General features: G+C 32.9%; 1 protein-coding gene across 1 annotated transcript; it reads left to right on the plus strand.

Annotated features, from left to right (window-relative positions):
• Positions 1–4,298: 4,298 nt before the first annotated feature.
• LOC141300811 (uncharacterized) lies at positions 4,299–23,243 on the plus strand. The gene is made up of 13 exons (XM_073831106.1): positions 4,299–4,463; positions 8,429–9,291; positions 10,284–10,464; positions 10,553–10,692; positions 11,062–11,309; positions 12,629–12,931; positions 14,468–14,744; positions 16,106–16,283; positions 16,405–16,565; positions 19,947–20,021; positions 20,108–20,254; positions 20,343–20,439; positions 22,264–23,243. The coding sequence occupies exons 2-13, from the start codon at positions 8,481–8,483 to the stop codon at positions 22,325–22,327; spliced, it is 2,682 nt and encodes an 893-aa protein (XP_073687207.1). The 5' UTR covers positions 4,299–4,463; positions 8,429–8,480; the 3' UTR covers positions 22,328–23,243.
• Positions 23,244–25,638: the final 2,395 nt, after the last annotated feature.

A 25,638-nucleotide genomic window follows, 5' to 3' on the forward strand; every position in this document is an offset into this window, starting at 1 on the left:
ATCACTGAGGGTGAGCTGAAACAAGATTATGGGGATGTTATGGACTGTGTCATGGAAATACCTATCTGCCTGGATTTCCCACCCACCCTCCCTCATCTGCCTAGTCCTGAATCTCCGCTGGTTCCGCCCAGCCTTCATGAATCCCCGCTGTCTTCTGTCAGTCCCCTTGCTCACCCTCAGCCCACCATCTGTGCGGTGGGTTCGCCGCGGGTCTGCCAGTCTCCATCGGTGTCATGGCTGGAGGATCCCTCACCATCGCCTCCAGCCTCAGAGTCCTGGACTCCGCCTCGGCCCTCCGACCCTGCGGCTCCACCCCGGCTCTCTGCTCCCTCGTCTCCGCCGTCGCCCGTCGATCCACCAGCTCCACCGGGCTCCATCGCCCCTCCGGCTCCGCCCTGTTCAGTCGTCGCCCCACCTTTGCCTCTGGACTCTACTCCTCCGGCTGTGCCTCGTCGCGCTGTCCCACCGGCTCTGTGGACCTCCTCCCTCCCGCGGGCACAGCCTCGGTCCTCTGTTGCTCCGGCTCCGCCGCGGATCTCCGGATCTCCATCTCCGCCTTGGTCGCCAGAGCCTTGGGTTCCGCCTTGGCCCTCCGGATCCGCGGTGTCACCCAAGATCATCGGCTTTCCGTCTCCGCCTCGGGCTCTCCCACCACCTGCTCCACCTCTGTCGGTCGGCCCCTTGGAGTCGTCAGCCCTTCCTCCACCATGGCTCCTCCCTCCATCGGCTCCACCGTGTGAATACATCTTGGCTGCGTTCTGGGTCCCACCTGGCTCCTCCTGCTCCAGCCCATTCCTGTCACATCCTTGGCTCCTCCCTCCGTCACCACCCTGGACTCCATCTTGTGCCCTCCTCCCGGGAGTCCGTCCTCCACCTAAGCCCCCTCCAAAGACTTTGTTCTGTTTCCTTTGTCTGTTTGTCGGCACGAGGACGTGCCTTCCGGGAGGGGGAGGTAATGTCACACCCCCGGACTTTCTTGTTTGGTTTTTCCCATTTTCCCCGCTGTTCTGAATGTTTTGGTTTCTCCGTCATTGCCTGCACCTGTCTGTGTGTTTATAAGGTGTGTGTTTCCCCTGTATTCTTGTCGGTCTTTGATATATGGATGTCTTACCCTGCTGTTCCTGTGTCTGCTTGTATTCCGTTGGATTTATTAAATATTCGTCTTTTACTACGTCGTTGTTCGTGTGTTCCTGCCTACATCGTGACAATAAGACCCTTCTTCCTTGGCTGGGATCATTTAGAGCCCTTTGAAGCCACATTTAAACTGTATTTTATGGGCACCATAGAAGTCCATTATATGGAAAGAAATGCTGAAATGTTTTACTCAAAACACCATTACTTTACGACTTAAGAAAGACATGAACATCTTGGATGACAAGGGGTTGAGTACATTATCTGTAAATTTTTGTTCTGAAAGTGAACTACTCCTTTAAGATCATGTTCCATTAAGATATTTAGTAAATTTCCTACAGTAAATATAAAAAAAAAATCTTTTTGATTAGTAATATGCATTGCTAAGAACTTCATTTGGACAATTTATAGGCGTTTTTCTTAATATTTGGAATTTTTTTTTTTTTTTTTTTTTTTTTTTTTTTTTTTTTGCACCCTCAGACAACAGATTTTCAAATAGTTGTATCTCAGCCAAATATTGTCCTATCATAACAAACCATACATCAATGCAAAACTTATTTGTTCAGATTTAAGATTATGTATAAATCTCAGTTTCAAAAAATGTACCCTTATGGTTTTGTGGTCCAGGGTAGGGGTGGGCGATATGACCTAAAATTTATATCACGGTATTTTTCATCTTTTGAACGGTGCCGGTATAATATCACGGTATTATGTTCCTGGTCTTGTTAAGAAGATCACAAATATTGTCTCTGTTCTAGAGCGATACTCTCAAAGCCATTGCTGTGTGTGAGTGCAACACTTCAACTACCTTCTGGCCATTGAAACGGTCCAACTCAGGCCCTTCAATGCTGATGAATAAGAGCCACTGAGATGTGGCTTCTCCAGTCAAGTCAATTTGTTAATTGAACTGAAACCCCTATGAGGTAGTGCTAGTAATAGTTCAGCAAGTAATAATGATCAGCAAGATTTCTGTCTTAATTTTTATAGTGTCGTCCATGAAAATGAGGCTCAGAGGTGCCATGAGTGCAATTAAATCTATAAATTCATGTTGAGATTAGTGTTTTTAAAATAAAATTTGGAATCCACAAGTATTTAAGATTTCAATAACTGAAAGGATCTGTCAGCAGGTGGCGGCAAGACACTGAAATTATTTACTGAATCGTATTGTTCATTTGATTCGTTAGAACACATGGTTCATTCAAGTGACTCTCATTATGAATGGGAAATTGAATCATTTCACTAGATTAGTTTAAAACGCATGTTCACTTATAAAGGAAACACCGCTGTGTTTGATTGGAGAACGGCGCATCTTCATTTAAACACAGCAGTGTGTCTTGTTCCAGAATAAATTTTGACTACGAAACAGACCAAAATCGGGCATAGTGTTATTCTCAGACAATCTAAGTCACTTAATAATAACGTCTCGTTTATTTAACAGCTGTATTAAATTAATATCTCATTTAAAAACTCCCATAAAAATATTAAAAGCTGTTCCTCATCTTAGTTTGCGATATCACAAAGCTCTATTATAATCAACGACACTCTCTGTACTGCGATCAATCTCTTACTTATACTATCTACACTTTGTTTATAGAAGGAATGAGGTATGAGATATGTCTCTGATACATTACTTTGCTGTGAGCCTAGACACTTCGGCGTTTGGCTTTTCGGTGCATTTAGAACTTGCACAACAGGAACAAAGCAGCGATCGTATTTATCTCCGCCATGTCAATCGCGCCGTGTTGTTATTCGCGCGAGTGATGGGGAAACCTCCCGCGGATAAACTAGAGTGAGTGACGGGATGCGCATGCTCGCTTGACGTTTGGTGTGAACGCACTGACTGTATGTGCGCATGCAATTGACAACCAGTCGCAGGCAAATTAAACTTTAGTGCCTTATTATTTAGAATGAGCTATTGTTGATGTAAATGCAGCCGTTCAAGGCACATAATAGATTTATTACGGTATTGACGGTATTAGAAAATCCATGTCGTGGCGCAATGCCACACCGGTGTTAACTATGATACCGGTGTACCGCCCACCCCTAGTCCAGGGTCACAAATGTATCAGAAAAATTCAGGGAACACTTACTATGTACTGTAAGCAGCACAAATAATGCACCTCCTTTTCTTATCATGGAAAAACAGCCACAAAGGAACTCTGGAGAGAAGAACTGAATGATTTAATCAGGCATTTGCTGATGGGGCAACAAAAATGCTGATAACTTATCACGTCCAGACGCTGAAGATGATGGAAATTACCCAAGAGCCCTAGTCACATTTGACATCCTAAAGCTTGGAGTTTACGTAAAATAAAAACATTCTGCTTTTAATTGATATTTACCTTGTTTTTACCCTGTTTTTTTCTTTGTTTTCATCACACGCGGCGTTTTATATTTCACCTCAGGCACCGCAACCGTTGGAAATGACGTCACGTAATACGCGTAAACTGATTTAAAAACACTGATAGAGAACATATTATAATAAAATGTAAAATAAATTAAATACATAACGTTATTGTGTAAAAAATATTTTTGTTGTCTTCATAATTTATTTTCGCTATATTTTAGATGACCTTGTTCTATTTTAATCGTCATTATTAATTAAAAATATCAATATAAATTAATATTTTTTAAACACTGATCTATATAATGTCATTGATTATATAGATCACAATAACGTTACGTATTTAATTTATTTTACTTGTTATTTAGTTTTTAAAACATGATTTTTAATTATTAATTAAAATATCAATATAAAATATTTTCATAATTTAACATTTATAGCCAGACTATTAATGTTAACTTGTGAAAATATTTTATATTGATATTTTTAATTAATAATGACGATTAAAATAGTACAAGGTCATCTAAAATATAGCGAAAATAAATTATGAAGACAACTTTTCAGGAAAGTTTTAATGTAATCTTTACATATTAAAAATAATCCGTTTTAATTAAATTCATAGCTGGGAAACACTTTTACAACAGTCTCAAAAAAAAAAAAACTCGATATTTTATATCAGTTTGAATAATTTAATTGTGAAAGTGTGACTTAAATGTCAAAATAGACTAAAAAAAGGGTATGATGCATCCGCTGTGAATCAATAAGTGTAGGAAAAGTTAGCAGTGTAGCAGTGCACACAAAGGACAGAGGCATCTTTCTGGGAAGCAAGATTTATGTCTCCGGGAATGTGCGTGAATTCATCCAGATTCACCGCCCACACGCCCGTGGAAGAGACCGACCGGATCAGATCGGTTCCTCCGCTCAGCAAAACTTACTGAAACTTCACGAAACACTTTCAAACCCGTTCAACCGGGCGTCAGGCGTCACGGTAAGCAACGCTTCTCCATTAAACCGCACAACACGCGCTTTCCTTTTCTTCGCTTTTCTCTTCTTTGTCGCTTTCGCAGCGAGTCTGCTGGGGTTTTAACTTCGTGTTGTTGCGAAATCGACCGTGCCTTTGTGATCGTTTTTAAGTAGGGTAAATGCATTGCTTTTTCTCAGTAATAAACAATGATTTCTGTGTAGATCTGATGTTAAATGCTTTACAGTTTCACTCGGACGTCAATTTTCTCTTTAGATTTTCCAGTTTGTAAATGTTATACAAACTGGAGTGGGCAAAAAGTTGCTGTGTGCATCTGCATAGTGTCCAGAAGAATCTGTAAACAATCGTTTAAATGCATGTTATGACGGCAAGATTGAAATCGATGTATGTTTGCGATGATTTAATAGCGTACTACATGCTGTGCAGTATGCATTAACTTAAAAACAGTAAGCAATATGTAAATATAAACATTTAGTATGCATATTTGTTGTTGCGTAACCTGAGAACACGAAAGCCACATGAAAATACTATATAAAAGTAGGCTCAAATCTCAACAAATGATTTGAAAATGTATATTACTTAATGCATACTGTGCACAGTGTAAATATTACAGCAAGAAGTATCAAAAGTAGCATGGTTTTCTACAAAATCCGGTATATGTTTAAGTTCTAGTTCTTCTTTGCCATAGCAGGTCTGGAAGTAAAAAATCCTTTTTATTTTCTCTACAGGGGAATTTATTTTTAACAGTAACTTTTAAAAACAGATCTACTGTAGGATACAAGGTTGTTAGTTGATGGAATATGCTGGAATAAGCCATCAGCCAGTGTTATTTCAACTTATTTTATTAAATAATCAAGTTATTAGTGGAATTCCTGGTGAAAAACTACATTATCCATGATTTTGTGGAAAAATATCCACCGATCTGGCAATCACAACAAGCAAAACACAGAAAAAGAACACTTATGTATTTTAAAACATGCATAAGGTGTGAAATCTATCATTTCTATATAAAATCAGCATCTTTACATCAATAGCTTTATACCTTTTTTATTTGGTTGTCATTCACAATCTTGCATGGGGTTTTAGTTCTTTTCCTCATCAAAGCTGTTAAGTTCACACTTTTTGTTGTTTTATTGTTAATAAAATACTATTTTCAAAGCACAATGAGAAAAATACTTCAGAAAACCAAGGCAGATGAAAAACAGTGTGGACACTCTTGGTACTTAGAAATGTTTTTTATACATTTCCCCTTTCCAGCTCGAATTGCCCTTTACAGAGTTTCTCAAATGTTTGTTGTTGCTAACTACTTGGATACTATCTCATGACTCATTTACAATGGTAATAGTCAGTATACAGCATTTATTCTGCAGTCCCTGCCCTTCATGCTGGTGAAATAAAACTTTTCTGAAAAGTTCAGAGCACATGCTGCTTTGGTTGCCGTTTATAACTATGACAGAGGCTGGATTTTCTAAATTAAAGGAGCCTGTGTCAGCTGATGTTTCATCACATTGTTGCGTAAGTGCTTGTTTTTTTGGGTGCCATAGTTCACACTTAACCGATGTTGAAGAACCACACTTCCTTCAGCTACTAAGAATGTACTACATTTAATAGTTTTCTCTCCAAAAGTTTGCCATTTATAAACTTCTGCCTGGTTGGGATTTTCACCGTATCTGTAAATACTGTCAGCAAGTGTAGATCCTTACATTCGCAGACCAGTGTTATTTTAGTATTATTTATACTATTACAGTATTTATTAATATTTTGAATTATCTTTTGTTTCCAGACCTGTAAAACCATTCATCTTCGGAACACAGATTATAATGTTTTTAATTAAATCCGAGATCTTTCTGACCCTGTGTAGACAGCAACGCAACTGACATGTTCAAGACCCAAAAAGGTAGTAAGACACTGTTAAAAAAGTCGATGTGACATCAGTGGTTTAACTTGGTGTTGTAAAGCTACAAGAATAGTTTTTGTGCACAAAGAAAACAAAAATAACAACTTTATTCAATAATTTCTTCTGTTCCGTGTCAGCCTTCATTGTGCATTCATGAAAGCAACACATTACATTTATTTATAATTTCAGTTTGTAGTCATGTTTAGTTTAGTTATGTGCTTTAGCCAACATTTAGTTATGTAAAAAAATTAATATACAGTATATGATTGTACATGTGAATACTGGTTCTTTGTGAGATAGTGTTGATTTCCAGACTCACAGATGAAATAGTGTAAGTACTCTATCCCAAACCAGTGTTATTTTAGAATTACATTATTTTAGAATGCCACTATTATATTTTTAGAATTTTTAGAATTGGATTTTATTTTTAGAATTTTAGTTATCATTTTAGATTTGGTTTAAGTTTTTTAATTTTGATTTGAATTATTATTATTATTATTATTTTTTGTGCAGTAGTTTAGTTGTCAACACTTAAAGGGATAGTTGACTCAAAAATGGAAATTCTATTTGGTAACCATAGACTTCCATAGTACTTTTTTCTTTCACTCTGTGGAAGTAAATGGCTACCATCAACTGTTTGGTTACTAATGTTCTTCGAAATATATTATCTTTTGTGTTCAACAGAAAAAGACATTCATAAAAGGTTTATAACAACTTAAGGTTGAGTAAAGGACAACAGAATTTTCTTTTTTAGGTGATCTATCCCTTTAGGTTGACTAAAATTAAAGAACCACCAGGGTTGCCAGGGTTTCAAAGCAGAACCTGCCCAGTTGTTACTCAAAATGCATTCTGGGGGGTAAAATACATGTTGTTGTTTTTTTTTTTTGGGGGGGGGGGGTCCCCTGGTAAAATTCACATTCCAGAGGCTAAATATTACATTATTGGGGTCGCTTCAACCTGCAGATAAGATAAACAACCCACGGCAACAGTGTTAAAGTAGACCAATTCCATGGGAAAGAAATACAGACTTGGCAACACTGAGAACCACACTTTACAGCTGCTAAGAGTATGCTACTCTTAAATGGCTACCGTCAAATGTTTAGTTACCAGCAGTCTTCAAAACATCATCATTTGTGTTTAACAGAAAAGGAAATTCGTATGTTGAGGATAAGTAGATGACAACAGAATTTTCTTTCTGGGATGAACTGTCCCTTTAAGTTGTATAAAATTGAAGAACATCCAGGGTTGCCAGGTTTTACTTGCAAAACCTGCCCAGTTGCTACCCGAAACTAGCCCAATTGCGTTTCTGGGGGGACCCCTCTGGTACAAATCGTGTTCTGGGGTAAAACACTAATTTTTTGGTGGGGTTCTCTTAGTACAATTCGCATTCCAGGGGATAAATATCACGTTATTTGGGGTTGCTTCAACACTGCGGACATAAAAAACAACACACGGCAACAGTAGCCCAAACATTGAGAACCACACTTTAAAGCTGCTAAGAATATGCTACTCTTAAATGGCTACTGTTTGGTCACTAACGTTCTTCAAAATATATTATCTTTTGTGTTCAACAGAAAATGAAATTCATACATGTTTATAACAACTTGGGGATAAGTAGATGACGATAGAATTTCCTTTTTTGGGTGAACTATCCCTTTAAGTTGACTAAAGTTGAAAAATTTTTTCATAGGAAAACCCGCCCAGTTGCTTAGAACCACACTTTACAGCTGGTAAGAATATACTACATCATTTTGCTAATTGCTGGTCAGACTAGTTCTCAAGACACTGTCTTAACACAACGCCTATGTTTGTGGTAACTGACCCCTGGTTTGGAAAGGTATGTTCTTTGTTATGATCCCTAGGGTCGTGTCAAATGAATGCAGAGAGTGAAATATCTTGCAGTTGTTTTGATGTGTTGGATATTTTGATACCTTCCAGCTCATAGATAGTTCTTGAGTTTAGCAGTATTTTAACTTCTGGAAAGGCAACGTCCAGATTTTGTGGAAACGAAACTTAATATGTTTTGAAACCGATTGCATTCATCTGAAACGAACCTTCTGTTTTCCTCCCACAGGTCCATTTCTCACCAGTCCTTGTTTATTATGGTATGCTGAGAGTTTCTAGCCATGCGTGTGGAGCTGAGTTTGCTGTGTGTGGCGTTGGTGTGCCTTTTCAAACAGACGAACTCGTGCTTAATGATCAGCGAGGTCAACTGCGACAATCCCAAACTGGACACTCAGGAATTCGTGGAGCTGTACTATGAAGGTGCGAATCCTACTTCTCTGGATGGATACACACTTGTGTTCTACAACGGCAAAGGAGACTTAGCCTACCGGGTCATCGACCTGACTGGACACCACACTGATCAGAGAGGTTTCTTCATAGTTGGCTCCTCCGAATTGACTCCCCGTCCTGCCATCTCTCTTCCACCCAACTCTGTTCAGAACGGGCCTGACGCCATCGCTCTCTATGGCCCAAACTGGGTGCCGGTTCCCGAGGGGGGGCGTGTTTCAGGAGTGGGGTTGCTGGACGCTGTAGTATACACTTCACGCAAATCCGTAGATGGCGCAGACGGCCTTGCGTCCGTTCTGACTCCCGGTTCGGTCCCGTACGTGGAGGATGAGGCGGCTCTGGAGGGGGACGAGTCCATTCAGCGCTGCTGGCAGTCGGAAAACCTGTGGACGTTCTACACCGGTCCACCGACCCCTGCTTGGGTCAATCACTGCCCGCCGCCGACCCCCGCAGGAGTCTGGATCAATGAAGTCGACCTTGGGTCGGACCAGCGGGGCCATGTGGAACTTAGCATCGGCGAGGCAAATGGATCATATTCCTTGGTGTTTTATGATGTTTCCACGGATCTTATCAGTATGAGTCTGGAGTTCATTGTTAAAACGCCGGGAATATTTGCCATTCCTGTGAATACTGCGAGTTTGTCAGGTAGTGTTGATTAGATATTGCAGAACACTTTATTTATTAATATTCTGAATTAGCTTTTGAATTAGATATATTTTGGGGTTTCATTTTGAAGTTAGTTTACGTTTTAAGTGATTTTTCTTTTAATTTAATTAATTAATTACAAATATTTCTCTATTAGTTTTAGTATTTAGTATAGAATTCATGAATTCTTAATTCCTCTGAGGTCTGTTGTACATTTTATTTATTTTTTATTTAATTTCATTTTATTTTAGTAGAATTCATAAATTCTTAATTCCTCTGAGGTCTGTTGCACATTTTATTTTTAATTTAATTTAATTTAGTATTTTATTTTAGTAGAATTAATTAATTCATAATTCCTCTAAGGTCTGTTGCACAATTTAATCATATTTAATTATTATTATATTTTTATTTTTTTGTAGAATTCATAATTCCTCTGAGGTCTGTTGAAAATTATATTAGTAGGTTTTTTACATTCATAATTCATCTGAGGTCCGTTGCACATTTTAATTTTTTTCTAATTGTATTTTTATTTTAGTAGAATTCATAATTCCTGTTCCTGAGGTCTGTTGCAATTTATTTATTTTTATTAGAATTAATAATTCCTCTGTGGTCTGTTGCTTTTTATTTTATTTTAGTAGTTTTTTTACATTCATAATTCCTGAGGTCTGTTGTACATTTATATTTAATTTAATTTAAAAAATAATTTATTTTAGTAGAATTTATAATTCCTCTGTGGTCTGTTGCACATTTTATTTTTATTTAATTTTGTTTTATTGAATTGAATTTTATTTTGTTTTATTTTATTTTATTTTATTTTAGTAGAATTCATAATTCCTCTGTGTGTTAGACATTTTATTAATTTTTTTTTTAGTATTTGGATTTTTATGTCTTTTTTTCAAATTATTGTGTACTTTTTATCTTTTGGTATAGTAGTGAAATACGAATATAAAATATTCTAAAATAATTTTGCTATTTAATATTTATTCTTTCAGTGCCACAAAGTGCAGCATTGGCGTTATATAAAGGCTCGACATCTGACTTCCCTAAGGACGGCCCCCTCAGCCACGAACAGCCAATCGATGCCTTTGTTTACGGTGGTTTGACACACATGCCCAGTGACAACCTCACAGAAACACTCATACCAGGGAGAAAAGCCTTCAAACTCACAGAGAGGTGATCAAAATGTCCCATACAATGCAGAATGCTTTATTGTGGCATTTGTGTATTATAGTATATGCTTATTCATAATTGTATGTTTTAGTTTTCTCACAGAAGGTCTTCATGTCAGTCGCTGTGGTGTTGCCGAATGGACGAGAGATCCGGGACTGTTTGTAGCAAGGCCACGGAGTCCCGGAAAACACAACGACTGTGTTTGGTTTCAGTCCTGCCCACTTAATATGAGTACGTCTTGATTCCGGTTCATGTAACAAAACTTAAAGGGATAGTTCATCCAAAAATTTAAATTCTGTCATCATTTACTCACCTTTGTGAGTTTCTTTCAGCTGTTGAACACAAAAGAAGATATTTTAAAGAATGTTGGTAACCAAAAGTTGACGGTACCCATTGACTTCCATAGTATGGGAAAAAAGTATATGGAAGTCAATGGGTACCGTCAACTGTTTGGTTTCTAACATTCTTCAGACAGGTTTGGAACAACTTCTGGGTGAATAAATGATGACAAGATTTGTATTTTTTTGGTGAACTGTCACTTTAAGGACACATTTTATGCATCATCTCATGTTTTTAATTTCATCTGGCTTGTCGTTTCAGCCTCTTTCACAATGTCAGGACGGATCCAGCCCCCGATTCATAGCGATGTTGATTTCCTGCTTAATGAGATCAACACTGACTCACCAGGAGGAGCCGAGGATGAGGAGTTTATAGAGTTGTGGCATCCGTCTGGCTTTCGCATGTCGCTGGATTTCATCTGGCTGGTGATGATCAATGGACAGACAGGAATGGTGTACTATGAGCTGGAGCTGAATGGATATTACACGGATAATGACGGATACTTCCTGGTGAGACTTGAGTCATGTTTTTGAATTATAGTTGGCAGTATGTGTCAGCTGAAAAAAAAAAAAAAGGCACTTCTTGTACACTAGCATTTAAACGTTTGGGAATGGTGTGATTTATTTATTTTTATTTTTTTAAGGTTTTTTTGCTTCATTTATTTAAAAAAAAAAGTACCATAAAATCAGTAATGTTATGAAATATTATTGCAATTTCAAATAACTGGTCTCTATTTGAATACGTTTTAAAATTTAACTAATTTCTGTGATTTACAAAGCATCATTACTTCAGTCTTACAGTTGAGGTCAAAAGTTTACATCCCCCTTTCAGAATCTGCAAAATGTTAATTATTTTAGCAAAATAGGAGGGATCATGCAAAATGCAAGTTACTGTTTGTTTAGTACTGACCTGAATAAGATATTGCACATAAAAGATGTTTACATGAGAAAATAATAGTTGAAATGACCCCTGAATACCTGAATGATCTACAGCTGTGATTTTTTTTTTTTTTTTTTTGGTAAAAATCAAAGTTAAAATCCTTCAGGTCCCACAAATTCTTTGGTTTTTCAGCATTTTTGTGTATTTGAACCCTTTCCAACAATGACTGTATGATTTTGAGATCCATCTTTTCACACTGAGGACAACTGAGGGACTCATATGCGACTATTACAGAAAGTTCAAACACTCACTGATGCTCCAGAAGGAAACACAATGCATTAAGAGCTGGGGTGAAAACTTTTGAACCGAATGAAATGACAGAATGATTTTTCTTATTTTGCCTAAATATCATATTTCTTTCATTTAATACTGCCCTTAAGAAGCTACAGAACATGGTTACATGATTCCCAGAAGACAAAATAAGTTAAATTTACCCCGATCTTCAATGATTAATGCATCATTTCCTTCTGGAGCATCAGTGAGTGTTTGAACCTTCTGTAATAGTTGCATATGAGTCCCTCAGTTGTCCTCAGTGTGAAAAGATGGATCTCAAAATCATACAGTCATTGTTGGAAAGGGTTCAAATAAACAAAAATGCTGTAAAACCAAATAATTTATGGGACCTGAAGGTTTTTTCTAAAGAACAGCCGAGAGTTGAACTGTTCAGGACAAACAAGGAACTCAACTATCACTAAACAAAAAAACAGCTGTGGATCGTTCAGGTAACAACACAGTATTAAGAATCAAGGGGATGTAAACTTTTGAACAGGGTCGTTTTTATAAATTCAACTATTATTTTCTTTTGTGGACTATATGTAAATGTCTTTTATGTGAAATATCTTATTCAGGTCAACATAATGTTACAACTGTTCTGAATCTGTTCTTCCAGATTGGTAGTTCTAAGGTCGGCCCTGACATTAGAATCCCATCAAACACTATTCAGAACGGGCCGGACGCCATAGTGTTATATCGCAGCAAGTCTCCGCCCTCTAAAGAAGGTCAGAATATTCCTAAAAGGGGATTGCTGGATGCGGTGGTATACCGCACTCGTGGGACTGATAAAAAGGTTTCCGAACTAACGGACGCTCTGACACCAGGACAGCTCCCTCTGCTGGAGGACATCAGTGCGCTAACCGGGGATGAGACCCTCAGTCGATGTGGAACCGAGAGACTCGACCTCAATGCTTTCAGGGTGAGATCTGGTGTTTCTGTTTATGTGAGCTTCATGCAAAATTTTATTAAAAGGTGCTTGATCTTCATTTATTTTATTTTATTGTAGTAGAATTCATTAACTCAATTCTGCTGAGTTCTGTTGCACTTTATTTTATTTTAGCATGAATTCACACTTCCTCAGAGGTCTTTTACAAAAATGTTTTATTAGAATTCAGTGGTCTGTTGCATTTGATTTTATTTTAGTAGGTTTTTCCTGTGACGTCTGTTTTTTTTTTTTTAGTATAATTCAAGAACTCTTACTTTCTCTGAGGTCTGTTGCTATTTTATTTTATTAGAATTCGTGAATTCTTAATTCCTCTGTTGTCTGTTGCATTTCTGTGAGGTCTGTTGCGCTTTTATTTTATTTTTTAGTATAAATCATCAACTCTTAATTTCTCTAAGGTCTGTTGCAATTTTATTTTATTATTTTTTTAATTTTTTATTTGTGAATTCATAATTCCTCCGAGGTCTGTTGTACATTTTTATTTTATTTATTTTAGTAGAATTCATAATTCCTCTGCTGTCTGTTGCATTTCTTTGAGGTCTGTTGCACATTTATTTATTTTTTATTTTATTTTATAAATCATCAACTCCTAATTTCTCTAAGGTCTGTTGAAATTTTATTTTGTATGTGAATTCATAATTCCTCTGAGGTCTGTTGTACATTTTTATTTTATTAAAAAAATATATTTTAGCAGAATTTGTGAATTCATAATTCCTCTGAAGTCTGTTGTACATTTTTATTTTATTTTATATTATTTTAGTAGAATTCATAATTCCTCTTTTGTCAGTTTCATTTCTGTAAGATCTGTTGCACATTTTATTTTATTTTTAGTATAATTCATGTTGCCAGTTGCAATTGTTTTATTTTATTTATTTATTTTATTATTTTTATTTTAGTAGAATTTAAGAATTCAAAATTCCTCTAAGGTGTGTTCCATATCTTTATTTTATTTTATACTGCCTGTTATTTTATTAAAATTGTGAATTATTTTTTTAACTCTATAAAGTGATTTTGCTGCACATTTTGGCAGTCTATTTTTTTAATAAAGAAAAATTATGTAATAATAATAATTATAATTATAATTATAATAATAATTGTAATATATTTATTTCAGTTTAGTAAAAATTCAGAATTTTTCACAATCTAATAATAAGACATTATTAATAATAATAATAATAATAATAATAATAGTGCTGTTTTTATTCCAGTTGAATGATTACAGTTTTTCAGTTTAATTGTGTAATAAATTAAGTTGAAAATGTCAAATATCGCAGACAGTAAAGTTTTATACAGTCTTCCACAGTTTGCTGATAGTAGTTTGTCTTTATATCCAATGCATACCTAATATTACACAAAAATAGTGCATAGTATGACATTCCAACCAGGAAATGATGAAGATAGTAACCAAACGAGGGTTTATTTTGCGATAATGATGGGATGGCTGTACATACTGCTTTTTTAGGATTTTATGTGCATCAAAGTATGTCATATTAACCTTCCATGTGTTTACAGGTCTCTTCTCCCACACCAAGGAAGCAGAATAACTGTCCTCCTAAACCCACCATTCCTCCACCTCCCAAGGGTCTCGTCATCAATGAGTGGGGCAGGACCTCCGCGGTAAACCAGTCACAGGAGAGTTTATTTGTGGAGCTGACTGGCCCACCATCGACTTCATTGAATGGACTTGTTATGGTGTTTTTTGGGGAAGACGCTACAGAATTGCACGTCCCGCTCACTGGCAGCACAGGAAGTGACGGGCTCTATCTGGTTGCCAATGATTCTCTCGCAGGTGCGTGTGTTTGATCTGGAAATGTCGTCTTTGTGAGGCACAGCTTGATTTATTAGAATAGAAATAGACTGCTGAAGATCATCTTTGGTCACTAAAACTTATTTTTCCCCATTGTTTTTTCTCCAATGACATTCTGAAAATTGTTCAGTAAAGACCAACCAAAGTCACCAACCATATTACGTAGTTAAAATTGAATGAGTGTTGAATTATGTTGGTGATTGTTTTTAAGTATAAAAACAATATATAGACTATTTCAGTGTATTAGTAAATAATCGATTATGTACAGATATACAGATATACAGTAGTTTGGGAGTGTAAAATAATTACGTAATTGGGTTTCCATATTAAATTTTTTTATGATTTTATTTTTGTCTTTTATTTATTTATTTAGATTATTTAGAAAATTTATTTACATTTATTCTTCGTTATTTTATTTGTGGAGTATTTGGTATTTTTAAGTTTTATTTAAATTTTCTTTTTTATATTGTGATTTTAATTTAATTATATTTAAATACATTTTTCTTTCTTTATTTTCATTTTTGAATTATTTGATTTATGTTTTTAGTATTTTAATGTTAATTTATTTGTTATTTAATTTAGATTTAAATGTATTCTTTTTTTGTTTATTTGATTATGATTTTTATTGTGATTTTAATTTTGATTTATTTGAATACATTTTTCTTTATTTGATTTATTTTTGTAGTATTTATGTTTTGTATTTTAGTTTTATTTTTATTTTTGGCTATTTAGATTTTTATTTTTGTTATTTTATATTGCTTTTAATTGTTATTTCTCATTTTTCATTTTTTTTTACTTTGAGTTTTTGTTTTTTAGTATTTAATTATTTATTAATATATTTAGTAAATTTATTTATTTTAAATTTATTTATATTCATTTTTCTTTATTTAATTTCATTTTTGGAGTATTTGATTTGTTTTTTAGGTTTATTTATTTTTATTTTATTTTTGTTTCTTTCTTTTCTTGTTATTTTATTTTTATTGTTATTTTACATTTTATTTTTTTGAGTATTTTATTTTATTTTAATTTTGAAATTGTTTTGTTTTGTTTGATTATTATTATTTTTTTTATTATTACAATTTATTTTGTATAATTTTTTTTTAAGTGTGTTAGTGTCTTGTTCTTTACTGTTCAAATTTTTTTTTAAATATACTTTTTTTTTTTATAAAATTGAAGCATAAATCATCCTCAAAATATAATATAAGAAACTAATTCTAAATATATATAACATTTCTCTATAAAGAAAATTAATTGTATTGTTACTTCGCTCTTATGTTCTCCATGGGCAACCAGTGATTTAATTTAAATGGCAAATAAATTTGCTCATCTTTGTGTTTGTGCAGATCAGAGTTTGCCAACGCTGGGTCATTTGGGTGCAGTCCTGTTGTGTTTTGAGGCGTCAGGATCAGGTTCTTGTGGAAGTGACTCACATCATCTGGACTGGCTAGTTTTTTCCGATGACCCAAAGTTACGGAGAGTCGTCCAGCACGACATGACGCCCTTCGTCTACACACTCTTCAGGTTTGTTGGGGAGCTTTTTGAATGTGATTCCAGTGTGGTGTTGTTTCTGGCATCAGCAGTTTTGCACTCCGCACCTGCTGTCTCCATGCACATAACTGCATGTCTGTGTTTTTGTGATTAGTCCGAATTCCTTATCTCGATGTGCATCGGACGGGCCCATTCTCTGGATCGCATCCCAGCCGACTCCACGCCTGTCGAACCGCTGCCCGAGTCCCGCCTTCTCCAGCTCCGTGGATCTGTGCCTGCAGCCAAACAATGATCACTGGCAGAGCGGATCAGGAGGTAAGCAATTTTTAAAGGAATAATTGACGAATATTGGCATTTTTAAGTCATTCCAAATGCGGTTTGATGCAGTTTTTTTCTGTGTAGAGCAAAATTATTTTGGAAAACCTTTACACAGCGGAAAACAACAGTCCTGCATGTTGGAAAAAAAATTCTGCTGAGTTGCAAAAAAGCTTTAATGTACTTCATTTGATGATGTTGAGTTTAAAATGATCAAAAAAACTTTCCATCATGTCCGGGGTTTTTTTTTTTTACAAAAGAATGAAGAACTTTCAAATCTTTGCTGCAGTTTTTCTGCTGATTAAGGCGAGACACTGCAGGTGAATAGAGTAAAAAACATTAACTAATAGTTATCATCTTACTTACCCAGTTGATTGTTTACATTGATAATTGCAAACATTTTTTTGTATTACAAGTTTTTTTAAATGTTAGGTTTAAATATGCAAGTGAGGCATTATTTAATGAAATATGCACTAATTTGCATAGATTTCTAGTACAAAAATCTAAACACTGGATGAAGTCAGTGTCAAAATTGTTACCTTTTTTTTGACATATCAGAGTCAAATGTTTTTACAGAGGGAATTTTGGGTATCATATTGTCACTCCATAATTCAGAAAAACACTTTTTTTTGTTATTTTATATTGGTTTTATTTATTTATGTATTTTTTGAGTGTTTGATTTATTTTATTATTTTACTTTGAGTATTTAAATAATTTTATTTTTAGTATTCAATTAGTTATTATTTTATTGTGATTTAAATTACATTTTATTTGAAATCATTTTTTGAGCATTTGAATTATTTAGTATTTTTATTTTTAATACCTTATTTTATTTTTATTATTTTTATTAATTTTATTTTTTGAGTATTTGATTAATTTTATTTTGGATTTATTTTTTTTATTTGATGTGAATTTTATTATTTTAATTTGTATAAATAAATATTTTCATCAACTTTTTTTGACATATGTCAAAATGCTTACAGAGGGAAGTTTGGGTATCATATTGTCACTCCATAATTCATAATTTTTTTTTTTTTTTGAGTGTTTGATTTATTTTATTATTTTACTTTTTAAAGTATTCAAATTATTATTATTTAGTTTTTTTAGTATTTAATTATTTATAATTTTATTGTGATTTTAATTAAATTTTATTTGAATTTATTTTTTCAGTATTTGATTTATTTAGTATTTTTATTTTTGATAGACAGAGGGAATTTTGGGTATTGTCACTTCATAATTCAGAAAACAAGAACAGACCGAAAACATTTAAAATTTTTTTTTTTTTTTTTTTTTTTTTTTGCCATTTTTGGGCTAAATGAAATGTTGTATAAAATCAAGCAAATTATACATGAACAAATCCCTCTGTAAAAACCTTCAGAATATAGACAGGAATCAAAATGTAAAGTTTGGTGTGTGTAAGTGTTACTGAAGTGGAGATTTATGGCTCAGTGTAAGAGAGAAAACTCATTTTAAGAAAACGGCCTTAAAAAATATGGATTATAATTGAAATCTATTGACACAAATAGATAAAGTGCTATAAAGGAAACACTTATCAGTGTCTTTTGGGTGTTTTCTTTCCACTAGTCTGAAAAAAACACTTTATGAAACACCAAAATCTCAAACTTGACAGGTGCCTGTCAATGTTATATCACAATACATTTCGTATTGTGGACTTCATCGTTACATCCCTACTTGATTACAATGTGTGTGGGAAAGGTTGTTGAAAGTTTTTTTCTCATGCCAGCCAAACACATCTAGTTTGTGTCAATTCATTTGTTACGTAACGGTTTGAGAATTCTGTGTATGGGAAACCCACTATACATGCACAAACTTGAGAAACACACCCAGGGAATTAAACCTTCTGGAATGACTGATGACTCCTGGTAGAGGTTCAGTGTTTGTTTTTGAGTGACTTGAGTGAAGGATGTTGCCCTTCAGGTTGTCTTTTTACTGGGTGTGTAATGACAGGGTTCCCACAGTCTTGAACGATGTGGAAACATTTCAAATGATGATTTCTGTGCCATCATATTAATCAAAAATAATCTTACAAAGTCATTGAAATGTCACATATAAATGAAAATAGTCAATATACACTTCAATTCAAAGGTTTTGGTTCAGTAACATTGATAATAAAGAATATTAAATGATTTCTGACGGATCACGTGACACTGAAGACTGGAGTAATGATGCTAAAAATTCAGCTTTGCGTCACAGAAATAAATTACATTTTAAAACACATTCAAATAGAAATCAGTTGTTTGGAATTGTAAGAATATTTTGCAATTTTTACTTCATTTTTGTTTAAATAAATGCAGCTTTGGTGAGTATAAGAAACGATAAAAAAAAATGAAAAAGCAGTTTTGATCATAAAATCAACCTTAAAGGATAACTGTTCCCAAAATGCAACCTGGGCTGTTTTTTTTTTACTGTAAACGAGACAAACTTATATCTAAAAGCATAATTACGACAAACGAGCCGTTTTTGAGATTGACCGTGATTTCGTTTTGTGGTCAATGGCCGGTGAATGGGAGTACTAGGGGCATACATTTGAGCGCATCAAAATCGATATTTTTGCAACACTAAGAAGGCTCGACACACCATGAAACTTTGCTGGAAGTATCGCCTGGGTCTCCACACATGAACTCCAGCATTGAGAACATTATTTGTGTACACAGAGTTTATTAAAAAGAAAGTTTTTGAACAACTTACTCACACTATTCGAGTTTCCGCTCGCAGCCGTCTTGCAAGAATGGACTCCATAGGACGAAATATTAGGCTTATATGAGGCTCTTTTTACAACTAGAAGTTTAATATTGTTTTTCACTTGCGACAAAACAACGAATTAGCCGTGCATTTATATGGAAATATGCTTTAGGAGCTATCCATCCTCGCACTCGGAGATCGACACCTCTTGACTGGCAAGACAGCCGCGAGCGGAAACTCAAACAGTGAAAGTGAGTTGTTCAAAAACTTTTAGTAAACTCTGTGTACACAAACAATGTTCTCAATGCTGGAGTTCATGTGTAGAGACCCAGGCGATACTTCGAGCAAAGTTTCATGGTGTGTCGAGCCTTCTTAGTGTTGGAAAAATATCGATTTTGATGTGCTCAAAGTTATGCCCCTAGTACTCCCATTCACCGGCCATTGACCACAAAACGAAATCACGGTCAATCTCAAAAGCGGCTCGTTTGTCGTAATTATGCTTTTAGATATAAGTTTGTCTCGTTTACAGTAAAAAACCAGCCCAGGTTGCATTTTGGCAATAGTTATCCTTTAAAATGATCTCATATTCTGCCTTGTTCTCTTTCAATTGGCACTTGATGTAAGATGCAACTAAAATGTATTTTTCTAAATAAAATCTCAAATGCTTCTCTGTTTCAGATTGTGGCCAGGAGGAATTTGCTTTTTTCTTAGAGCAGTTGTGTGACTGTGGGATCTGTGGCTTACATGTTAAAGGTAAGGCATTTTAAAACACACATTAATGATGTTAAAATGAAATGATCTGATAATGACGGGTATTTCTTGTCTTTCCTCCATGTGAGGTGTGAATGTGTCCTGTGAGGCGGATCGGTTGTACGCACAGGGGTCTGTTCTTGCTGTTTCTGACCAACAGAGGGAGCGCATCACTGAGGTACTGAACAACAACAAGCTGTTGTGTTCAGCTGAACAGGAGCGACAGGTTCATGGAGGTACAGGACTCGCATGTTAATATTATGTTATGCTCTTAAGGAGATATATTTTGGTGTGAAAGAAGTAACCGTGTGTTTGTGTGTGCAGCGGGGTCGCCGGTCGCGCTGCAGGTCGGGCTTGTGCTCGCGGCGCTCCTGCTGTTCGCGCTGGGTGCTGCACTGTTTGTCTACTTGTACAGAAAACGGTGAGGACAGATCAGTTTGTGTGTGTTTTGCATGAAAGTCTTTGCGGTGTTTCATTGAGGGTTAGGGCTATCAGTTAAATATATAAATTACATTATGTGCTGTGTAATAATTTAATATCTAGATACAGTTTTTAAGTATTTTTAATTTATTTAATAAATGTACTGTTAAAAAGTTGGTTTAAAAACATATTTTATTTTATTCAGCATTTTAGTTCAGCATTTTTTAATATTAAGCAATTTATATTTATGCCAATTAAAAAATTTAATTCACATCAGTATGCAGTTGAACTCTGTACTGATATTAATTCAATTTATTAATTGACATAAATTAATTTGATGCCTCAATGTTACAGCTATCAGTTGATTCTTAAAAAATACATCTAATAAATTACATTGACATTTAATAAATAATTTAATATCAAAATATTAATATTTTTAAATTGTGTTTAATAAATTGAATCAATGTACTATTTAAAAGTAGGTATACTTTTTCAGTTGTATTTTAAAATGTTAAATTTAAGTAATATCAAAATAGTTTAAAAATATTTAAGCTATTTCAATTTTTTTCTAAATATTAAGTCATTTGTATTTATGGCAATTAAAAAATACAATTCATATTAGTATACAGTTGAACTCTATACTGATATTAATTCAATTTATTAATTGACATAAATTAATTTGATGCCCCAAGGTTACAGCTATCAGTTGATTCATTTAAAAAATACATCTAATAAATTACATTGTCATTTGATAAATAATTTAATATCAAGATACAATTTTTAAGTCGTTTTTTTTTTTTTTTTTTTTATAAATTGAATCAATGTCTATTTAAAAGGTACACTTTAAAAAAAATTATAATAATTTAAATATAAATTTTAATTGATATAAAAATAAATGGTTTTTTGTATTTTTTTCTGAATTACCCTTTTCACAAAAAGACTTTCTTCGTTGCCTTTTTCTCTATCACACTTTAGAAATCATAAGAAATTATATATCAATTGAAAACGTAAAATCTCAATTCATCCTTTGAAAACCATTTTAAAATCAGACATTGCATTACAATGTAAATTGTACATCAAAATCATATTACAAAATTTCGTTCATGAGTTAATAAAATTTAACTTTAGATGCATTTTCACGTCAATGTTTAAAATAGGGAGTGACAGTTAAAGGGTTAAAAGTAGGAACTTTTTTTATTTTATTTTGTTGTATTTAATTTTAAAACATTGAATTAATATCAAAATAGTTAAAAGTTTTATTTCATTTAATACATTAAATCAATGTACTGTTGAAAAGTAAAGTAAGGGTAAACTTTTTATAATTTAATTTTAATATACAACATTTGATTAATATCAAAATAATTTAAATAGTTTTTTTAATCCAATGTGTTGGCACTACATTTATTTAATATTTAAAAATAAAATAAGTTCAACTGCTTTATATTGATATCTATTCAATAAATTGACTGGTATACGTAAAAAATATTTAACATTTTTTTTAAAGGTTGATTGACAATTTTTTGATATTAATTTAATTAATCAATTTGCACAAACAAACATCATTACTTTAAATATTAATATTTTAAAATATACAGAAATGGTAACTACTATTTACTGTATTTTGATACAAACATTTATTCATTGGAATTAACTGGATACTGATATGAATTTAAATTATTAATTGACATCAATAAAAATTAAAACTGATTAATCGCGAGTTAACTCATGGCAACCATGCGATTAATCGCGATTAAAAAATGTAATCGATTGACAGCCCTAGTTAAAATACATTTCAACTCATTACGTGTATGTGATCTTTTGTCAGGCGTCCTGCAGACTACCTCTCCATGCAGCTGAGCGAACAGGCCGAGACACCACTCGATCTCTAATGTGTGTGTGTGTGTGTGTGTGTGTGTGTGTGAGCGCGTGCATGTGAGTGTGAATGAATTTATGCAGGATCATGAGCATTTGAGTGTTTGTTTGTTGTATGAAGATGAATGTGTTTTTACTAAAGATGAAAGCAGGCTCACAGTTTTATCAAAATCACTCTGATTATGCAATGTTGAGATGTTTGATCTCTAGTGTTTATCAAATGTTCCAAAATCATTATGACTGCAGTTACTTGCCATACGTGTCTTGTTTGTTTTATGTATTTACAGATTGTCTTTTATGCATCTGCACAGTATTATCAGTTGTTCTCAGGGTCGTCAGATCAGCGTCTGTGTGCAGTAAAGAGCATCTGACCACAGACGCATTTCAGTGTGTAGAACTAGTGTGCTGTTACGGTAAGACGGAGCAAAAAAACATGACTTAAAGTTCACTCTTCATGCAATTTTAATTTCCGTTCTCAGTTGTTTATTGATCTTAACAGCCTGTTGATTAAATATCAGAGTGTTCTGTCACTTAATTGTCGTTCTAGGTCTGGCAGTGCTCATAAACACTGAATTTTAAGGAGCAGTCAAACAGTCAGCTCAGTATTTTTTAGACGCACGTAGAGCAGAAAGTCCCACACAGGAAATAAAGGGTCAAGAAGGCAAGGTATAATGTTGATTGCTATTTTTGTCAGAGTAGAGGTGTAGAATTGCAATATGTTCCATTGTGTTCAACCTTGAAGGGTCTTTTATTTTTATTCTTCGCAGTTTTGCATTTTCACTGGTTCCTCATAGGGTTTTTAATGTAATTGATTATTGATTTAGTCTTTCACCTTTGAATTTGATGATCAGTTTTACAGTATGTACATTTGGCAGAGGAAATTTTCTAAAATGATACAATCACAATAAATGTTTCTTTTTGTTAATAATTGAATATGTGTGTGTGCGTTTATTTAATTTGATTTATCTATATCAATATATGGCTAATGTCCTTCAAAATGTTAAATAGTTTTTATTTATGCCAAATAATACATTGAATGAATACAATATGTGCTGTTTTATTAATGCCATTTATAAACCGAATTAATATTAGTATATGGTTTTATTTGTGTTGGTTACTATCAGTATACAGTTTAAAAGTAATTATTTTTTATAGTAAATATGTATGCAAATAATAAATTGAATTTAAAAAAATATGCTGTTTTATTAATGCCATTTATAAACTGAATTATTATTAGCATACAGTTTTATTTATGTTGGTTAATATCAGTATACAGTTTAAAAGTAATTATCTTTTTTATAGTAAATATTTAATTTATTTAATTAAAATGTAAATATTTATGCAAATTAATAAATTTAATGAATACAATATATGCCGTTGTATTAATGCAATTTATAAACTGAATTAATTTTAGCATACAGTTTTATTTATGTTGGTTAATATCAGTATACAGTTTAACAGTAATTCACTTTTTTATAGTATTTATTTAATTTAAATATTTATGCAAATAAGAAATTTAATTAATACAATATATGTTGTTTTATTAATGCCATTTATAAACTGAATTAATATTAGTGTACAGTATTATTTATGTCGGTTAATATCAGTATACAGTTTAAAAGTATTTTTTTATTGTAAATATTTATTTAATTTTAAATAGTTATGCAAATTAATAAATTGAATTAATATCAAAATACAGTTAAATTAGTTTTCTGTTTTATCTTTAAATATTAAATTATTTATGCAAATTGGTAAATTGAATTGATATCAATAAACTGTTAATGTCCTTCAAAATGTTAAATAAGTTTTATTTATGCCATGTAATAAATTGAATTAAGCATATGATTTAATTTATGCTAATTAATATCAGTATACAGCTTAAAGTAGTTCAACCTATTTTTTTCAATATTAAATCATTTTTATTTATGCCAATCAATAAATTAAATTAATAGTCAGTCCTATGTACATTTGGCAGAGGAAATTGTCTAAAATAATACAGTCATAATAAATGTTTCTTTTTGTTAATATTGAATATCTGTGTTTATTTAATTTTATTTATCTATATTAATATACGGTTAATGTCTTTCAAAATGTTAAGTCGTTTTTATTTATGCCAAATAATAAATTGAATTAATACAATATATGCCGTTGTATTAATGCTATTTATAAACTGAAGTAATATTAGTATACAGTTTTATTTGTGTTTATTATTTGTATACAGTTTAAAAGTTTTTACTTTTTTTAATAGTAAATATTTATATAAAAATTTTAATACATTTAAACTTAAATATTTATGCAAAATATTAAATTTAATATCAAAATTCAGTTTAAAATTTTTATTTTCTGTTTTGTCGTTAAATATCAAATTGTTTTCTAAAAAATTTTTTAAATAATATATTCACAATAAATGTTTTTTTGTTAATATTGAATATCTGTGTGTTTATTTAATTTTATTTATTTGTGTATTTATTTATTTATAATATATATATAAAATTATGTAAATATATATATACATAATTTTATATATATTATAAATAAATAAATACAAAATAAATATTTTTACATTCAATATATATAAATATATATAAATAAATAAATAAATAAATATATATATATATATATTGAATATAAAAATATTTTACTGATCGATTCATGTAAAAATATTATGGAAAATTGTCAATGACATCCTTGAAAGTGACTAAGGTTATTTGTAGCACACTGTATCAGAGATTTTCTACAATCTCTGTATGGCAGCATCCTTGCTTTACACAAAAAACATCCATTTTAAACCCAATAATACAACTTACCCATAAAAGCATTACTATATATAGAGAGAGAGGTTGTCTCTCATTTATCAGTATATAAATATACAGGGAGTGCAGAATTATTAGGCAAGTTGATATTCTTGTCATATTTTTTTCCCAAGCACATTTGAATAATTCCAAACCACATCAATCTTAATAACTACTATTCATTTTGTATTTAATTATTTATAATTGATATATAATTGTCCATGAAGGCTGGAAGTGAAAAACTCCTTATTTTCAGGTGTGCAGAATTATTAGGCACATTTTCTTTTACAGATAAAATGAGCCAAAAAAAAGATTTACCTCTGACTGAAAAGTCAAAAACTATTAAATGCCCATGAGAAGGATGCAATACTAATGCAATACTGCAATTTGCAAAGTTAAGGCATGACCACCGGACAGAAAAACGCTTGTTGCGTCTGCATTGTCAGAAAAAACAGGTGGAGGAGAAAAGATGCATGTTAATTGCAAAAAAAGTAAGAATTAATGTTAAGAATCAGATATGAAACCATCAGGAACCA

This window comes from Garra rufa, chromosome 24 (genome assembly GCF_049309525.1).
Source record: "Garra rufa chromosome 24, GarRuf1.0, whole genome shotgun sequence".
NCBI lineage: Eukaryota > Metazoa > Chordata > Actinopteri > Cypriniformes > Cyprinidae > Garra > Garra rufa.